At 45.0% G+C, this 19,433-nt stretch overlaps 1 protein-coding gene across 50 annotated transcripts in view; it reads left to right on the forward strand.

Annotated features, from left to right (window-relative positions):
• Nucleotides 1–19,433, forward strand: part of arvcfb (ARVCF delta catenin family member b) — a 310,170-nt gene that overhangs the window by 151,307 nt on the left and 139,430 nt on the right. For 16 of the 50 annotated variants that reach the window (XM_021621908.3, XM_090190991.1, XM_090190982.1 and 13 more), the window contains exon 1: nucleotides 6,730–8,123. The exons of 31 other annotated variants lie outside the window; for them this stretch is intronic. In XM_021621908.3, coding sequence (XP_021477583.1) covers nucleotides 8,103–8,123 — 21 coding nt within the window. In that variant the 5' untranslated portion in view covers nucleotides 6,730–8,102. Of the gene's footprint in view, nucleotides 1–6,729; nucleotides 8,124–19,433 lie in introns of those variants that run through there. 3 more of the 50 variants (XM_090190978.1, XM_090190984.1, XM_090190990.1) reach the window with 2 other exon arrangements.

The following is a 19,433-nucleotide window of genomic DNA, read 5'->3' on the forward strand; positions in this document are numbered from 1 at the left end:
AAGACTCCAGACACCCAAGTCATAGACTGTTCTCTCTGCTATCACATGGCAAGCGGTACAGGAATGCAAAGTCTGGAACCAAAAGGCACCTCAACAGTTTTTACCCCCAAGTCATAAGAATGCTCAACAGTTAATCAAATGGCTACCTGGACTGTTTACATTGACCCCCATTATGATTTATTTATCGTAATTGTCCCTTGCACTGGGTCATTGCAAACTCACTAGACACACACTCACACATACTACACTGACACTCCAACACACACACACAGTCTTGTCTAACTAACCTTGTGGGGACACACAATTCAGTCCCATTCAAAATCCTATTTTCCCTAACCCATAACACTAAACCTAACCCTTACCCATAACCCGAAAGCCTAAACTTAATCCTAAACCTAACCCTAGTTCCTAATCCTAAAACAAACTCTCGCTCCTAACCCTAAACCTAATTCTAACCTTAACCCTAAACCCCCTAGAAATATCATTTGACCTTGTGGGGACTAACAAAATGTCCCCAATTGGTCCCCACAAGTATAGTTAAACACATCCACATACGCTCACACACACAAAATACACACAGACATGCATATTGACGCCACACACACACACGCATGGTAGCAACACATCATAACATAGCATGGCAGTAACACCACAACATGACAACAACATGGTAGCAGCACAACATGAAAACACAGCATGGCAGTAACACATCATGACAACAACATGGTAGCAACACATCATAACACGGCATGGCAGTAGCACAACATGACAACAACATGGTAGCAACACAACATGAAAACACAGCATGGCAGTAACACAACATGACAACAACATGGTAGCAACACAACATGAAAACACAGCATGGCAGTAACACATCATAACACAGCATGGCAGTAACACAACATGACAACAACATGGTAGCAACACAACATGACAACAACATGGTAGCAACACAACATGAAAACACTGCATGGCAGTAACACATCATAACACAGCATGGCAGTAACACAACATGACAACAACATGGTAGCAACACAACATGAAAACACAGCATGGCAGTAACAGTGGAGAGCCAGTGGAGAGAAAAAAGAATACATACCATATAAAACCCACATCACAGCACAGGGGTAACCCAAACAAGAATTCCTCATACAATAATACTAATACTAATAATGGCAGAGCAATTCAACAGCAACTTCATACAAGAACGAGCCCAGTCATCAACATAGGATTTGCAATAATCTGTATTATTTTCTAGTGGATGAGTGCAGAGGGTATGAATGTGGGGGGTGTTCATCGACACAACAAAGGCCTTAAAAATGTCCACAGTCTTCTCGGCCACATGTCATTAGTACACCTCAATACAGTTCACATAACAATACACAACTTGCAAGCAACCTCCCTTTTAACTGAAATGTCCAAATACTTCTGGCAGGGCAATAATAGTCCAGCTCTAATGAACTTCAATGGGAAGTGCATTGGAAAAATATAGAGTCTGTTGCAGGGTAAAGCACTGGAACGATAGAGGGAAGAGAAAAAGAGAAAGAGAACAAGAGAGATCTTAGCTGTGGTCTTCAGGCGTGCAGGTGTACTGTCTGACTGTCCGATGGTTTGTTGGTTTGTATGTTAAAGCTTCGCAATAATGTTGCTACTAATCCATGCGATCCATAACGGGCGTGGTCCCAAACGAAAACAACCACGACCTAGAGCGATTACACCGATGATTGAGTTAAACACTCTAAACTACACACGCTGAAAACAAACAAAACTTCTGCAGCACAGCACACACAATCAAACTGTCGCGCCACCAAAGAGCCCCTCCCCAAAGAGCTGAATGAGCTCTCTTCATTTCCTCCTTCCTTACTGCTCATGCACTCTTAAATTGGCAGTGCACGGTGAAGGCTCCGTGCAGATTTCGCCACAACATCATAACACAGCATGGCAGTAACACATCATAACACAGCATGGCAGTAACACATCATAACACAGCATGGCAGTAACACATCATAACACAGCATGGTAGCAACACATAACACATCATAACACAGCATGGCAGTAACACATCATAACACAGCATGGCAGTAACACATCATAACACAGCATGGCAGTAACACATCATAACACAGCATGGCAGTAACACATCATAACACAGCATGGCAGTAACACATCATAACACAGCATGGTAGCAACACATCATAACACAGCATGGCAGTAACACATCATAACACAGCATGACAGTAACACATAACACAGCATGGCAGTAACACATCATAACACAGCATGGTAGTAACACATCATAACACAGCATGGCAGCAACACATCATAACACAGCATGGCAGCAACACATCATAACACAGCATGGCAGTAACACATCATAACACAGCATGGCAGTAACACATCATAACACAGCATGGTAGGAACACAACATGACAACAACATGGTAGCAACACAACATGACAACACAGCATGGCAGTAACACATCATAACACAGCATGGCAGCAACACAACATGACAACAACATGGTAGCAACACAACATGACAACAACATGGTAGCAATACAACATGACAACACAGCATGGCAGTAACACATAACACAGCATGGCAGTAACACATAACACAGCATGGCAGCAACACAACATGACAACAACATGGTAGCAACACAACATGACAACAACATGATTGCAACACAACATGACAACAACATGGTAGCAACACAACATGACAACACCGTATGGCAGTAACACATAACACAGCATGGTAGAAACACATCATGAAAACACAGCATGGCAGTAACACATCATAACATAGCATGGTAGCAACACAACATGACAACAACATGATAGCAACACAACATGGCAGCATCACAACATGGTAGCAGCAGAAAACAGGGTACCAACATCGTTGGGCACATACAACAGCACAAAGGGCAAGAAGGAAGAGACAACAATACATCATGCAAAGCAGCCACAACTGTCAGTAAGAGTGTCCATGATTGAGTCTTTGAATGAAGAGATTGAGATAAACTGTCCAGTTTGAGTGTTTGTTGCAGCTCATTCCAGTCGCTAGCTGCAGCGAACTGAAAAGACGAGAGACCCAGGGATGTGTTTCTTTGGGGACCTTCAACAGAATGTGACTGGCAGAATGTGTGTTGTATGTGGATGAGGGCTGCAGAAGATATCTCAGATAGGGGGGAGTGAGGCCTAAGAGGCTTTTATAAATAAGCAACAACCAGTGGGTCTTGCCCCGGGTATACAGAGATGACCAGTTTACAGAGAAGTATAGAGTGCAGTGATGTGTCCTATAGGAGCATTGGTGGCAAATCTGATAGCCAAATGGTAAAGAACATCTAGCCGCTCGAGAGCACCCTCGCCTGCCGATCTATAAATTATCTCCAACTCCAGAGTCTCCAACTCTGCATTGTTGGGAAAAGGCTCTTAGGTAAGCATTTCACTGTATAGTCAGTCCACAGCTGTTGTATTTGGCACATGTGACCAATAACATTTGATTTAATTTAATTTCTGTAAGTGCCAAAATTATTTTGTTCAAGTATTGAGGTGTTTAATTGATGACTTTTAAGGAGGAGTAGCATTCTGAGATGGTATAGGCATGCTACGCCACTTGCCCTTTTCTTAGCCTTCCAATCACTGGCAGGCTTGTATGTTATTATTTCACTGAATAGGGAGAGAAAATTCCCTTTGTTGCACAAATGGAAAGACAACATAATAATCCTCCATATTGCTGAGTTGACATTTTGTTGGAAATAATTGCATACTGTTGAAAGTCATAAGATTCCGCTTTTGCAGGCTCTGCTACTGTTCCAACCTCAATGATAGACCTGCATACATTTACCAGGAGATGGTGTCTCGAAGCTTGTCAACTGATTTAGCTAGTTCCTCTCTCTCTCTTTCGCTCTTTCTCGTTGTCTCGCTGTCTCTCTTTCTGTCACCCTCTGCCTCTCACCACTCTTCTCTTCTCTCTCTCCCGCTCCTCCTCCTCCTTTTCTCACATCTTGAAGAGGGAAGCAGAAAACATGATTTTACCAGATGCAGCTTCATCTGAGGTGTCTGTCAGTGCGAGGCATGTTGCAGTACATTAACCTTTTCTCCATCTGTTCCGAGCCAAATACAGGCAGACAGGCAGACAGGCAAGAAAATGACTAATTGGGTTTGATTACCTGCGATGGATTATTTACAAGTTGTTTTTAACGCGCTGCTCGGTGTTGCAGAAAGCCTCGCACCGTGTCATGGGTTATATGAGAGTATTATAAAGGCCATGTTGTCGGTAAATAATTAAGTGTGTAATTTGAAGATCATAAAATGCCGGGGTGCAGACTGCAGTTTTATGTAAAATAGTCTCTCTTGGAGACTAACTCAAGTAGTTGTTTTCCACAGAGAAGTGAACTAATATAATACTATGCACAGCTAGGGAATGCAAACCTCAGCCATTTCCCTTTCTTCTGAAGATTTGGGCCTTTCTTGTGTTAGGTCCTTTTTCCAAAGTGTAGTCAAGCCTTCACAAAGTTGTGTCCTATAAAGAAAGGTCGCCTTGCTTGAGATCCTGTCTGAGTCTTGGCCAAGTACATTTACATGATTAGATTAACATTCTTCCTCACTGTGGGTCACAGTATTATAGCAGTTTTCCCCCCTCATATCAAGTGCAGTGAAGGAAAGGGGACAAAGAGTTGGTGAGAAAGAGAGGCATAGAGGGGAAGGATGAAGAGGGAGAGAGAGTGTGTAAAAACTTGCAGTGTACGTTGCCCTCCCCTCTTTTAGGGAAGCTTCAATTCAAAGAGCTTTATTGATATGGGAAATATGTTTACATTGCCAAAGCAAGTGAAATAAACTATCAGAAATAAACAGTAAACATTACACTTCAAATGTTATATTATGGCTATGTACAGTGTTACAATGTGCAAAAGGGAAATTAAATCAACATAAATATGGGATGTATTTATAATGGTGTTTATGCTTCATTGGTTGCCCTTTTCTTGTGGCAACGGGTCACAAATCTTGTTGCTGTGATGGCACACTGTGGTATTTCACCTAATCGATATGGGAGTTTGTCAAAATTGGGTTTGTTTTCTAATTCTTTGTAGATCTATGTAATCTGAGGGAAATATGTGTCTCCAATATGGTCATACATTTGGCAGGAGGTTAGGAAGTGCAGCTCAGTTGCGTCGTGCCTAAGAACAGCCCTTAGCTGTGATATATTGGCCATATATCACAAACCCCCGAGGAGCCTTATTGCTATTATAAACTGGTTACCAACGTAATTAGAGCAGTAAAGATAAATATTTTGTCATACCCATGGTATGCAGTCTGATATACCACAGCTTTCAGCCAATCAGCATTCAGCATTTAAACCACCCAGTTTATAATTTTCCCTATACCCATCATGAAGTTGCTACAACCTAGCCTACGAATGAAAGTTTACAACGTAGATGCACAGGTTGAGAGAAAAATGTGAGTAATCAAGGTGACATACAGTCACACATTCAATACTGCCTTGCAAACTCTTGCCTGCTTCTAGCTGATCTAGGGTGTAATCATTAGTCCAAATAGTTTTTTTCCCCGTTTGCTTCCGTTTAAAAAATGCTCTTCAACAGAATTTGTGGAATGAATACGCCCATGATCACCCGCAAACACAGTTCACTTTCGTAGCAGCCACATACTGTACGAACAGCATGATGACTTTACTTGTTGTATAATTACTTCTCGCATCTACGCACTCCCCTCCTCTCACCTCTTCGCTTTGCTTGTGGACATTAGTGCACAACACAACAGATGTCTGTGACCAGGCGAAAAAACCTTTCCAAGCCAAATCTCCATAACATAGCCGCTAACCGCTACACACAGCCTACATCGTTGTTACAATATTAGCTAACGTTATCGTCAACATAGCTACTAGAGCTAATGTTACAATTATGTAGTACAGTGTACAGCAACCAGTTTAGCAGTTACACCGGTGGGCCCCGATGGCAATAAGTTAGTAAAAACCAAAAGCTTACCCTGACTTGGAAGAGTTACACGGTTGGATAGCCATAGCCAGCTGGGTAACATAGCATCCCTCTTTGTTTGATCCGGTTGTTGAAGTAGGCTAAACTAGCTAGCTGCATTTATTAGCAAAGTAAGTGAAAGTGAAAAAAAATACAATGAAATATAGCTCTCTCTCTTGCTTCTTAATTTTTGAAGAAATTAATTTGTTCAAAACTGTTCAACTGTTGTCGTTCTCTCTCTTTATGTCATCTACTCACTGCGTTTTATGCATTGCCAGCTAGCTGTAGCTTATGCTTTCAGTACTATATTAATTCGCTGATCCTTTGATGGACAACATATCCTCTGGAAGTTGTCATAATTACTGTGTAAGTCTGTGGATGGGGGTGAGAACCATGAGCCTCCAAGGTTTTTTATTTAAGTCAAGTGTACCAAAAGGAGGACGGAAGCTAGCTGTCCTCCGGCTACACCATGGTGCTAACCCAGAGAGTGCTGTTGAGGCTACTATTGACCTTCATTGTGAAACAGTGTGTTTTAATCAATTATTTGGTGATGTGAATATATTTAGTTTAGTTTTATCTGAAAAGTTTAGTATAGTTTTTATCTATTCACTGAGGAGTATGGTCCTCCCCTTCTTCCTCTGAGGAGCATCCACTGGCCTATGGTGGCCTTTCTCAATAGCAAGGCTATGCTCACTGAGTCTGTACATAGTCAAAGCGTTCCTTAATTTTGGGTCAGTCATAGTGGTCAGGTATTCTGGCACTATGTACTCTCTGTTTAGGGCCAAATAGCATTCCAATTGGATTTTTTTTGTTAATATATTCCAAGTTGTCAAGTAATTCTCTTTTTGTTTTCTCACAATTTTGTTGGGTCTAATTGTGTTGCTCTCTTTGGGCTCTGTGGGGTCTGTTTGTGAACAGAGCCCCTGGACCAGCTTGCTGAGAGGACTCTTCTCGAGCTTCATCTCCCTGTAGATGATGTCTTTGTTATGGAAGGTTTGGGAATTGCTTCCTTTTAGGTGGTTGTAGAATTGAATGGCTCTTTTCTGGATTTTGATAATTAGCGGTATCGTTCTAATTCTGCTCTGCATGCATTATTTAGTGTTTTACATTGTACACAGAGGATGTTTTTGCAAAATTCTGCATGCAGAGGCTCAATTTGGTGTTCTATTTTGTGAATTCGTGGTTGGTAAGAGGACCCCAGACCTCACAACCATAAAGGGCAAAGGGTTCTATAACTGATTCAAGTATTTTTTTGCCAGATCCTAGTTAGGATGTCGAATTTTATGTTCCTTTTGGTGGCGTAGAAGGCTCTCAGATTGTTCACAGCTTTGTGGAAGTTCAGGCCGAGTTAGGTACATTTTTTGTGCTCTAGGGCAACGGTGTCTAGATTAACTTTTTATTTGAGGTCCTAGCAACTGGACATTTTTTGGAACTCTCTCTCTCCCCCTTCCTTTGGTATGTTGATGGGATGGGGTGGGGCCAGAGCTGGGCTCCCTGTACGTGTATGCTTCAGCTGCATCTGTCTGTCAGCCCCCCCCCCCCCCCCCACACTCCCCTGTTAGGGACTTCCTTTGCATAGATGCTGCATGAGGAGGAGAGAGGGAGGGAGAGGGTTGAAGCTGCTATACACTCACAACACAGGGCAACTGCTGCCTGTCTGGGAACTATTCACACACACACCCCTCCTCCTTCCCTCTTTTCTCTTAAATCCAGGGTTTTGTTCCCCTCTCCGGGTAACTTTTGTTGAGAGAGAGAGTGTTTGTGCGTGCTGTTTTGTTTTGCTCCCTTCCTTCACTGGATTCGTACTACCGTCTTTGGTTTGTCCATACGGCTGTAGTCTACTGTCCTGAACATTTCAGTATCTCCACTGAGCAGAAGAGAGAGCAGGCATTTTTGCTCCCTCTCTGAGAGGACTTAAAGTGTGTGAGAGAGCGAGAGAGGGAGAGCTCAAGCGACAGTGTGGGGAAAGGATGGCTGCCTGCCTCTGAGCTGCCTCTGCGCTTACGAAAATAAGGAACTAGAGACAAAAGGGGGAAAAAATTGCTTTTCAGAAAGAAGGAAATTGTTTTCCTTTTTTTGGAGGAGGTTAAACAAAGGGATTTGAACAATGCCTGCTGAAGTGAAACAGGTTAGTATTGTGATTACCCGATTATCCCGGCTCTTTCCCTCAATCTTCAGTCTCTCTTTTTCCTCCTCCTCCATCTATTTCTCTCTACTTCTCCTGTGTTTCCCTTTTGTATATGCTCATTGTGCTTGATGGTAGAGGGTTAATGATGTTTCATGTTTGTATATGCTCATTGTGCTTGATGGTAGAGGGTTAATGATGTTTCATGTTTGTATATGCTTATTGTGCTTGATGGTAGAGGGTTAATGATGTTTCATGTTTGCTATGCTTTGCTTGTTGTCCTGGGAGGTCAAATTATACATCAGTGTTTTTGTCAGTTTCCCGCAAAACATCTTCAGTAACTGGAAATATATCCTATTTTTTGCATTCTTGTCCTTCAGGAGGAGTGTGGTGTGTGTTTACTAGTCTCTAGTGCAGGGGTAGGCAAATACATTCAGCCGCAGGCCGATTTTTGTCAGGGCGAATGGTCAGGGGGCCGGAACATAATTCAAATAATTTGCACACAGCAAACTGACCACAACTAAGCCTAAAAAGAGACTATTTGAAAATAACAATAATGTCATACCTAGATTACATTGAGACACAATCTTTATTCGTGAGAATACTTAGGAAAAGATTTTGTAAAGTAAGAATTTTGGGGGAGGAATTCCTGGTGATTAGTGAAAAAAAGTGTGGGGCTCTTTACTTGCTAGTCCTATATAATTAACTATTTATTCACATTATTTGTAGCCTGTAGTGTACTCTGATAAGAGCATACAGATATCTATAGATGGAATTACTGTCTTGTAAGCGTTCATGGGTATGATAAATGGGTAGTCTATCCACGATGCCACAGACTGGAAGTCTGTCAGTAACATTCTGATTTCCAGATAATACACATGTCGAGTTCCGTTGATGACCCCAACAGTAGCCCTATATAACATATTGGATCCCATTTAGGGTGACCAGTGGAAGTGATGTGCTGAAAGTTTCTCTGTAACGATTGGTTGTAAGTCAGGAAGACCACAAGACTGGATTTATAACCTCCCTGTAAGGCCCAATCGAAGCTGTGGTTGCTAGAGGACAACTATTTCAACCTTTTGTTTTTCTCAGGAGCACAGTTAGTCTACCAGAGGAATGTGCTTTTGTTTGTGTGATTTTTACTGTCTTTGTTGTGTGTTTGAAATTATGTGTGTGTGTGTGTGTGTGTGTGTGTGTGTGTGTGTGTGTGTGCGTGTGTGTGGTACTGGAAGTGTCTTTCTGCAAAGCATCCTACACTGTGAGAATGCTCTCTTCCTTGCCGAACTTGGCACTGCTCATATATATATATATATATATTAAAAAAAGGTATATATTAGGATTCAGAGACAACAATCTGGCTTTGAATAAAGTAAACTGCTCATTCTCAGCCCTTCCTCATCCTCCCAGTCCCCTCTGCAGTATATTGGGATGGATGGGGTGGAGGTTGGACTTAGAAAAGCCTGGCATGTCAACTATTGTTGTTGCTCTGATAATCTGTTTACGGCTGCCCTGAGGATGGATGCTACTTGAAAACTGGTAACAGCTTGGAGCCAAAAGAACATCTTTGTATTTTCACCCTTAACTCTCTCTTACTATACTGTGTGTGTGTACGTGTGTGTATTTCCAGTAATCTTACGAGGCCTTACTGCTCAGTGATACCTGAGAGTGTCACCAGCATGTGACCTCTCTAGGGTGCGTTCCCAAAATGTAGTGTGGATGTGCGGAATGCTGCCTGTCCCTGACCTCTGTTGCCGTTGGAGATGCCTTTCATGCTTTAGGGTGCGCTGGCATCGAGACCCGCTTCTGCCGACCTTTTCAACTAGGCGGGAAGTTCCTCAGTGAGAGAACACCTGCTGTGGGGGTGGTTGTCCCTGTCACACCCACACCTTCCCCAGGCCCTAAATGGATTGCCCAGGGGTCAGTGTTGTTGTTGGAGTCTTTCTGTTGTTTTTGTTGTCGTCTTTGAGCGATGTCTGCCTTTTTAAGGTCCAAAGGGGTTGAAAGGTTTCTGTAACCTCCACACCCATCCCTTGGCTTCAGCTGGGATGTACCGAGTGGGGATCTGATATCTCAGGCTATTTCTATACCTCGAGGACATAAAGCACAGATCTGCGGTGGTCTGGTCAGGCTACACATGCTGCAGATCAGAGGGTAGACACAGAGCAGAGGCCAGGCAGGGGGAGTAGAGAGTAGAGTACTATATTGCACAGATGTTCCTGTGCCCTGAACCCATCTTAAAGCAGCAGCAGTAGGGCAGCTTATGTTCAATGAATCCTAACCCAATGAAGATTACTCCCTCAGCCCTCAATTCTTGCCGACGCCTCGGTCGGTCTGTTAAAGTTAAATTTAAACTTGCCTTATTTTCGATGATCTGCAGACCAACGGGTGGCTCCCTATTTGCTTATTCAGAATAGCCTGACGCTAGTACAGGTAGACCGCTCACCCTCGTGAAAAAGGGATCATGGGAGATTTCACCGTGAAGAAAAAGGGAAAAGGAAAATATTCCAAATTGCAGATGGTAATCATCTTCCTCTGAGGTCTACAGGTGCAGAATCTGACTGCGTCCCACATTGGGCCCTGGTCAAAAGTAGTGCACTATTGAGGAAATAGGATGCTATTTGGGACACAGTCTCAGACTTTTCCTTTCAACGGCTGAGTAAGGAGAAACCACCTGAATTCAGCCAGAGACTTAGTGTCTGGTGTTAAGTGTGGGCCACTGTCAGTCTGACAGCTTATGGGGGTTTCACATGTATTATTAACTAAGGCTTCCGTGCCTCCTCAGACGCTGTTTGATTCCTGGGTGAAATTAAGTCATCTAACTCCCACACTCTCTTGCAGGGGAAGGTGATGCATACACCAACCAACCATCCCTGTATTTATTTCCATACCTCATCTCTGTCTGTCTGCTTAGGCTGCCTTTGTGCCTCTGTGGTGGAAGGCAGTGCTTTGAACATGTAGTGTATGAGGAGCGGCATTGTTTGGGACAATCGTACACTAAAATGTCAGTGACCCGAAAGGACAGACAGTGAGTGGCTGGTGGAGATCGGAGATGGTGCTGAAAGGCCATTGCCTGGGGATGTTGTTTGGTCATGAGTGCTGTTCTAATGGGCAGGGGGGGGGGGGAGGGAGGGAGGTGAGGAAGGAACAGGGGGAGGTAGGGAGGTTGGGAGGGAAGTGAGGAAGGAACAGGGGGAGGTAGGGAGGTTGGGAGGGAGGTGAGAAGAGGAGAGGAGGGAACAGGGGGAGGTAGGGAGGTACGGAGGGAGGTAAGGAAGGAACAGGGGGAGGTAGGGAGGTTGGGAGGGAGGTAGGGGAACAGGGGGAGGTAGGGAAGTTGGGAGGGATGTGAGGAGGGAACGGTGGGAGGTAGGGAGGTTTTTAGAGGGAGGTGAGGAGGGAACAGGGGGAGGGAGGGAGGTTTTTAGAGGGAGGTGAGTAGGGAACAGGAGGAGGCAGGGAGGTTTTTAGAGGGAGATGAGTAGGGAACAGGAGGAGGCAGGGAGGTTTTTAGAGGGAGGTGAGGAGGGAACAGGGGAAGGCTTGTGAGGAGGGAATGGGGAGGCTTGTGAGGAGGGAATGGGGAGGAGGGAACGGGGAGGCTTGAAGGTGCTGGTGACTCCAGTCCAGATCCTTGGCCGAAAATGGATCCAGCGTTGGGCACACCTCCCATACTACCCATGTTTCCCATTCCGTTCCCACGCGTACTCTTAAAACATGATCCATGTGACATGCCGATGTTTGACATGAAACTTCTCCGCATCCTTTCCAACTCACCCAGCTTACTTTCTCTACTGGGGTTGAGTGGGTGCCAGGCCTGGGTAACCGGAGCTGGAGGTATGGGAATACCCTCCCCTCGCTCGGTGGTATAGGCATATAGAATGAACATCCTGCTGGCCTGGCCATCAGGTATCTGGGGTGTCCTGTGATGTTGCAGGGGGGTTCAGGGGGACATGCCGCGCGCTCCTCTCACCATACCCAGGGGGCCGCCACAGAGAGGCCACGGCTGCTCTCTCATAACCCATTTGGCAGGCTGACACGGTGACTGATATAGCCTATTCTAGCCAGGCCTGGTCTGCTCTCCCTCCCTCCCTCCGTCTCACTCACTCACTCACTCACTCACTCACTCACTCACTTACTCTCCCTCAATTCCCCGGCCACATACAAAAACATATCGCCTCTCTTTGGTTGCGTCTCAAATGGTACCTTATTCCCTACATAGTGCACAACTTTAGACCAGAGTCCTATTGGCCCTGGTCAAAAGTAGTGCATTATATAGTGAATAGGGTACCATTTGGATTGCAGGCTTTTACTGCCTGCCTCTCCCTTCCTGCATCCATCTCCCGCGGCGGCTGCCTAGCTGTCATCATTGGCTGATGGAATTAGAAAGGTGAGCTAGAACACAGGCCTGGAGATGGATGCTTTCGTATCTGTCTCTGTGTTAGGGGAATAAACGGTGTCGAGGAGAAAGACGTGGTGCAATAATGAGATGGTTGCTCTGTGTGTGTGTCTGTGTGTGTGTCTGTGTGTGTGTCTGTGTGTGTGCGCACATAAATTCATGTAAATCCCTGCTGCAGACATTACAATGTGTTTTGTGGGTTACTGCAACCTCCAATGTCTTGTTAATGGGTGCTGGTGGTGGATAGTATTGTTCCTTTCTCTCTTTGGCTGTTACAGAAATCCTTAAAATGAGGCCGCGCAGAGACTGAGTCAGCTTACACACACACACACACACACACACACACACACACACTGAGACCCATTACTGGAGGCAGGTGACGGAGGAGCAGCCATTGTCCCCTGCAGTGCTTATTTACTTACTGCGTGCCTGCTCTGGGGATAGAGCTTGCCCCGTTTCCGTGGGAATGAGAGTAGTTAGTTCCTCCTCTACTTGCCTCAACACCATAAACACTTCAGGCAGATAAGAGTAAACAATCCCAGAGCAGGCAGAGAGAGAGGCCCCATCATAGTCTACCTCTGTCCTGGGAGGTTGACCAGAGCAGGCAGAGAGAGAGGCCCCATCATAGTCTACCTCTGTCCTGGGAGGTTGACCAGAGCAGGCAGTGAGAGAGGCCCCATCATAGTCTACCTCTGTCCTGGGAGGTTGACCAGAGCAGGCAGTGAGAGAGGCCCCATCATAGTCTACCTCTGTCCTGGGAGGTTGACCAGAGCAGGCAGAGAGAGAGGCCCCATCATAGTCTACCTCTGTCCTGGGAGGTTGACCAGAGCAGGCAGAGAGAGAGGCCCCATCATAGTCTACCTCTGTCCTGGGAGGTTGACCAGAGCAGGCAGAGAGAGAGGCCCCATCATAGTCAACCTCTGTCCTTGGAGGTTGACCAGAGCAGGCAGAGAGAGAGGCCCCATCATAGTCTACCTCTGTCCTGGGAGGTTGACCAGAGCAGGCAGAGAGAGAGGCCCCATCATAGTCTACCTCTGTCCTGGGAGGTTGACCAGAGCAGGCAGTGAGAGAGGCCCCATCATAGTCTACCTCTGTCCTGGGAGGTTGACCAGAGCAGGCAGAGAGAGAGGCCCCATCATAGTCTACCTCTGTCCTGGGAGGTTGACCAGAGCAGGCAGAGAGAGAGGCCCCATCATAGTCTACCTCTGTCCTGGGAGGTTGGCCAGAGGATCCCATCAGCTTTCGTTAGGCTAGGCCTACTATATTTATTTCTCAACTTTCCTAATATTAAGCACATTGCTTCTCTTTACAACAGGAGTATAGCCTACCTGACTGGCATGAAAATGAACCACGGGAAAAGCGACAGGTGTATGATAATGGCCCATTCTAAATCAAAGTTAGTATTAAGTAAAGACAATTGAGAATAGCCTGATGAGTAAGAATAGTATCACTTGTGAATGAGGCCCAGTGTGTGCAGTCTAAGGCAAGAAACAATACTTTTTTTGCAACTTTTTCCTAATCATGGTTGCATGTATCATGTAGCCTAGCCCATAGGCCTAGATGTTTTGATGAGGTTTGTATCAAAACTAAAGTGACCAATAACTCCGAACATAACCTATAGGTCTAGGACCCCTGGAACACGGTTAGAGAGCACAGAGCCTATAGGTCTAGGACCCCTGGAACACGGTTAGAGAGCACATAGCCTATAGGTCTAGGACCCCTGGAACACGGTTAGAGAGCACAGAGCCTATAGGTCTAGGATTCCTGGAACACGGTTAGAGAGCACATAGCCTATAGGTCTAGGACCCCTGGAACATGGTTAGAGAGCACAGAGCCTGCAGAGCCTAATGAAACATGTCTTTCATAATGAAACACGTGCTTCTACACCTGCATTGCTTGCTGTTTGGGGTTTAGGCTGGGTTTCTGTACAGCACTTTTAGATATCAGCTGATGTAAGCTGTATAAATAAATGAGATATCAGCTGATGTAAGCTGTATAAATAAATGAGATATCAGCTATAAACTATATAAATAAATGTGATTTTTATTCTTATAAACTCAGTCATTGCACAATTGTGTGTGAAAACCGAGCTTTGACTGGACACTTTTCAAAAGAGAATATCAGCTGTCTCGGGCTGCTATATTTATTGCTAAAATTAAGCAAATTAATCTGCTTTACTGGCATATTACAATGTTACTGTGGAAAGCGCTTCCTCCATTCGCTATTCGAGTGCAGGGTATGGATGACATTCGCTATTCGAGTGCAGGGTATGGATGACATTCGCTATTCGAGTGCAGGGTATGGATGACATTCGCTATTCGAGTGCAGGGTATGGATGACATTCGCTATTCGAGTGCAGGGTATGGATGACATTCGCTATTCGATTGCAGGGTATGGATGACATTCGCTATTTGAGTGCAGGGTATGGATGACATTCGCTATTCGAGTGCAGGGTATGGATGACATTCGCTATTCGAGTGCAGGGTATGGATGACATTCGCTATTCGAGTGCAGGGTATGGATGACATTCGCTATTCGAGTGCAGGGTATGGATGACATTTTTTTGTGGCCGATTGTAAATAAAATTCCACTCATATATTAGTAGGCTAAATCTAAAGACCAGATTAAATTGAGAATAGTCTGATGGGTGAGAATATTATCAAGTGCTTGTCAAATTGTGAATGAGAGACTGATGAAGTGTGAGCAGCCTGCGCAAGAAACAGAACAGAGCTCATGCCTTTCATGCTACTTTTTTCAAATCATCATTAGAGTCGCATCATGCAGCCTTGGAATGTATTAAACATCAAAACATTTAGCCTAACGTTTGTATCGCAACAAAAGTTGCATATGTAACTCTAAATTGATCATATACAAGGACCAGTTTCAAATGATTACTTTGTTAACCGCTCAACAAAAAATATTCCCTTGGAAATCGTTTGGGAGAAATATATTTTCTATTTTATTCAGCTATGCTCAATTGTATTCTTCTTACTATAAAATAATGCCACAGAAATTATAAGCTAATTTTGTCTGCAAAATCAACTAGTGTAGCCCACAGCTATATGGCATAGCCAGATTAAGGCCTAACAGGATGACTCAGAATATGCTATTCTGTTCTTCAGAAATACATTTTTTCATGTCATAATGTTTCTGTAGGCCTGCCTACAATAAATAATGGCTGTATTGTGATGGTGTAGGCTATATTAAATTGATTTATCAGACTTCCACGCAGAGGCTTGTAGGCTCTGCGTGGAAGGCTGAAGATATTAAATGTGTTTTGTTAATTAATGGTCAATTACTGTGAGACCAGCAGTTATTTCCATGACAGTTACCAGCTGACAACATGTCATGACCACCACAGCTCTATGCAGAGGCAGCCTATTATAGGATTAGCAAGGAATTGAGTGATTGACTTGATGTGTGTTATTTGTCCTAAGGAGCACATTAGCGTTGCCATTGGCCACAGCGATCGATTCAGAGCTTAAGTAGAAGTTAATTTCACCCCTGTTCTGTTCTTCCCTCTGGATGCACTCTGCATGACTAGCCTACTACTTCGTCTACCACCGGATCTGTTAACTGTATGGCCCTTTCAACAGAACTGGAGCTTTTTTGACAGTTATGTATCGGTTCTATAGAACCCCCCTTACCTCTTTACCCTCCCTCCTGCAGCTGGGGACCTTTGAGAAGGGCTCTGAGGGGGAGGTCAAAGTCCTCATATGGCTCCCTTCAACCAGAAACATGAGGACAAATGCTTAACCTTCTCCCCTCCGGCACCAACAACCATATAGTACCGGTCAAAACATACAGCATGGTCCGGTTTAGACCAGTTCAGAAGTACAGAATTTTGGATCATCTATACCATGCACTTGTTGCCTCTATCTGTGAGGATGGCTCCCGAAGGAAGACAGTGAGTAGTGGGGCGAGGACCGACCATCCATCCATCCTCCATCATCAGGCCATCTGTCTCCTGGCTGCTGTCTTCTGGGATGAACACTTTCCTCTGACAGCTCTTTAGCAGGGCTCTATGAGCCTGGCCTTGCACTCTAAATTAGCACAGATCCATGTAGGTGAGTACAGCATCACATAAGAGATGTGTCATAATGATTGTCTCTTCTCATTTCTCTCACTGTATAAGTAAGTAGTGTTTGGAATGAGAACAATAACATAATATAATCTATACCATTTAGCAGATGCTTTTATCCAAAGCTACTTAGTCATGCGTGCACACATTTTATGTATGGTTGGTCCCAGGAATCTAACCCACTATCCTGGAGTTCAAGCACCATGCTCTACCAACTGAGCTACAAAGAACCACAATAACAATAACAACAACAACATTCCTAGCTTGGGCTATTACTCAGTCCCAGTCACTAGCCTGAAAGGGTTTTGTAACGTCCGTCTCTGGCAACAACAGTCAAACTGTCTTGACTGACTCAGTCAATCCTATAGCCTGTTGGTTTGGTAACGTTGGTCTTTGGCCTCCCGTTATGCTGGAAACTGGTTGTTTTTTTGTCATTGCAGATGGAACAGAGAGATAGTTGAGACGTGTTGATTGGGTCCAGTGGTTAATTAGAATGCTGTTGGAAACCTCCCTCCCCTTCAGGGCCAGACAAAGAAGCCTGTTACTGGTGGCAGAGGTCCAGAGGGAGGGAGGGAGAGAGGGAGAGAGGGAGAGAGGGAGAGAGGGAGAGGGAGAGGGAGAGGAGAGAGAGAGAGAGAGAGAGAGAGAGAGAGAGAGAGAGAGAGAGAGAGAGAGAGAGAGAGAGAGAGAGAGAGAGAGAGAGAGAGAGAGAGAGAGAGAGAGAGAGAGAGAGAGAGAGAGAGAGAGAGAGAGAGAGAGAGAGAGAGAGAGAGAGAGAGAGAGAGAGAGAGAATATTATTGAAGATTATTGAAGATTTATGATAAAAACATCCTAAAGATTGATTCGAGAGAGAAAACAAGGCAGAGTAACCTGATGGGTCAGTGTGTCCCCAGGCCCCCTCTTCCCTCCCAGCCAGCCACCTCTACCTCTGTCTGCACAAACATATGCTAATGATTGGCAAGAGTTCAGCTTCAGTCAGCCAGGAAAAACTACCTTAGGGAAATAAACATACAGAACCCCTGCATAGACGATGGTTCCTATAGTTCTAACAATAGAGGCATCCAGATTCAGGGCCAGCTGTCATATGTCATTAAGTGAGATGGCACAGCATCGTTATTCATCTGCCCATCTTCTCTTGATTTTGGCACGGTCCGTTCCCAGATGACCCCGATGGAACAATGGAGCGATGCGCCAGTCGCACATTCCTCATGGGCTCTATTGAGTTGCCTAATGAAGCCAAACTTGCATGCTTTGCTCCATAATGGCTGCCGTGGATGGTTCATGGTTCAGCTAATGTCGCCACCACTTCTTCAGTTCAGCCCCCTACCCTCCATATTTAATTGGAATCTGTTATGGGCTGTGAAGTGGAGCATGGTGGGTGCCGTTAGTAGGGGTGCTGTCTGTGTGCCAGCCATGTCTGTCTGCTGAAGTGGAGGGATAGACAGAACAGGTGCCAGGGAAAGGTGGAGGTGGCCCCAGGTTGGGTTGGTAGAGAGACTGTGGGAGATGTCGGCCCACTCTTTCATGCAGTGTAGTGGCTGGCTGGCTGGCTGGCTGGCTGGTAATATGGTTGTTGGGGGACTCAGCCAGGATTCTGTTATGTGTGTCAGGAAGAGCCAAAGTCTTAAAAGCTGCATTTTTTTCTACCAATGAATCATGGTATTGTTCCGTATTCCACAAAGTAGCTTGATTACTTTAATGTCTCCCAACTGCAATGTTATTGTCTGCACCCAGGCTCAGTCTGTACCCCTTTACTGAGTGGAAGAAAATGTCTATTTGAAGAATGATGCTCCCATTTTATCTGTGTTGAAACAACATCCCTGTGTTGACAAATCACAGCATATATTTTTGTAGCTGCACCTTTGGCTGCCACCGTCACTACAGTCTGAGCCTGTATTTATTTCTCTGGCTGGTGCTGCTCTGGGTTGCCATGGGTTACCAACTGACGTCCTGAGAGGATAGGGAGGCCCTCGGTCCTTTTGACACATTGGCGGGTCAGGGGACGGACAAAAGCTATTTTCCCTCAAAATGTGGACGTGTAGATGAGATTGCACGCAATATACCCAGCTAAGGTTCTCAAAGTTAAGCAAACAAAGCCTGTTGACACAGACCTCCTTTAGTTTCCCAGATTCTTTCCATCATACTTCAATACAGTTAAGAGATGCTTTAATCCAATAAGACTCCCTCTTCATCCCAGCGAGCCTGTCCCCTCCCTGTCCCTGGGCATCTGGTGGCCAGGGGGGATTGTTCCTGTCTGTGAGCTGTGTGGGTGTGTGTGCGCACTCCTCCACCACTGGCTGTGGCCTTAAGGGCCTGCAGGGAGTGTTTGGGGTCACCAAGCAGCCAGCTAACATTCTAGAATTCAGTGTTCTAGAGCTCATTCCTCGGTCTGAACTCCAAGCATTCAAACTCCCCCATCACCTCTCCCTCTGTCACTCCTTTCTTCTTCTCTCTATCAAGTCTCCCTTTCTTTGTACGCCTTTTCTCTCTCTATCATCTCTCGTCTGCAGCCCCTCACACGCCACATCTCTGAAAGGTCGTTGGGAGCTAATTGAGGCTGGTGGTCTCTGGGCCTGGAGTAGGAGGATAGGACACATTTGAATGCCCCTTTGTACATCGTATTAGTGTCATTAACCGTCCAGACAGGAGTCACAGGAGACTGAAGAAGAGGGATCTCTCTTCTGTCTCTCTCTTTCCTCCATGTTCTCACGTCACTCCTGTTAAAGCCTAACAGACTGATAATGGCCTTCCTAGCACTAATGAGTGGCATAGGATACACAGAGTCCTGGCTGGTCTACTCTGTCTACTCTATAATGACAAGAAGATGTTTTCTCA

The sequence above is a fragment of the Oncorhynchus mykiss genome, chromosome 11 (genome assembly GCF_057628025.1).
Source record: "Oncorhynchus mykiss isolate SJ-2025 chromosome 11, ASM5762802v1, whole genome shotgun sequence".
NCBI lineage: Eukaryota > Metazoa > Chordata > Actinopteri > Salmoniformes > Salmonidae > Oncorhynchus > Oncorhynchus mykiss.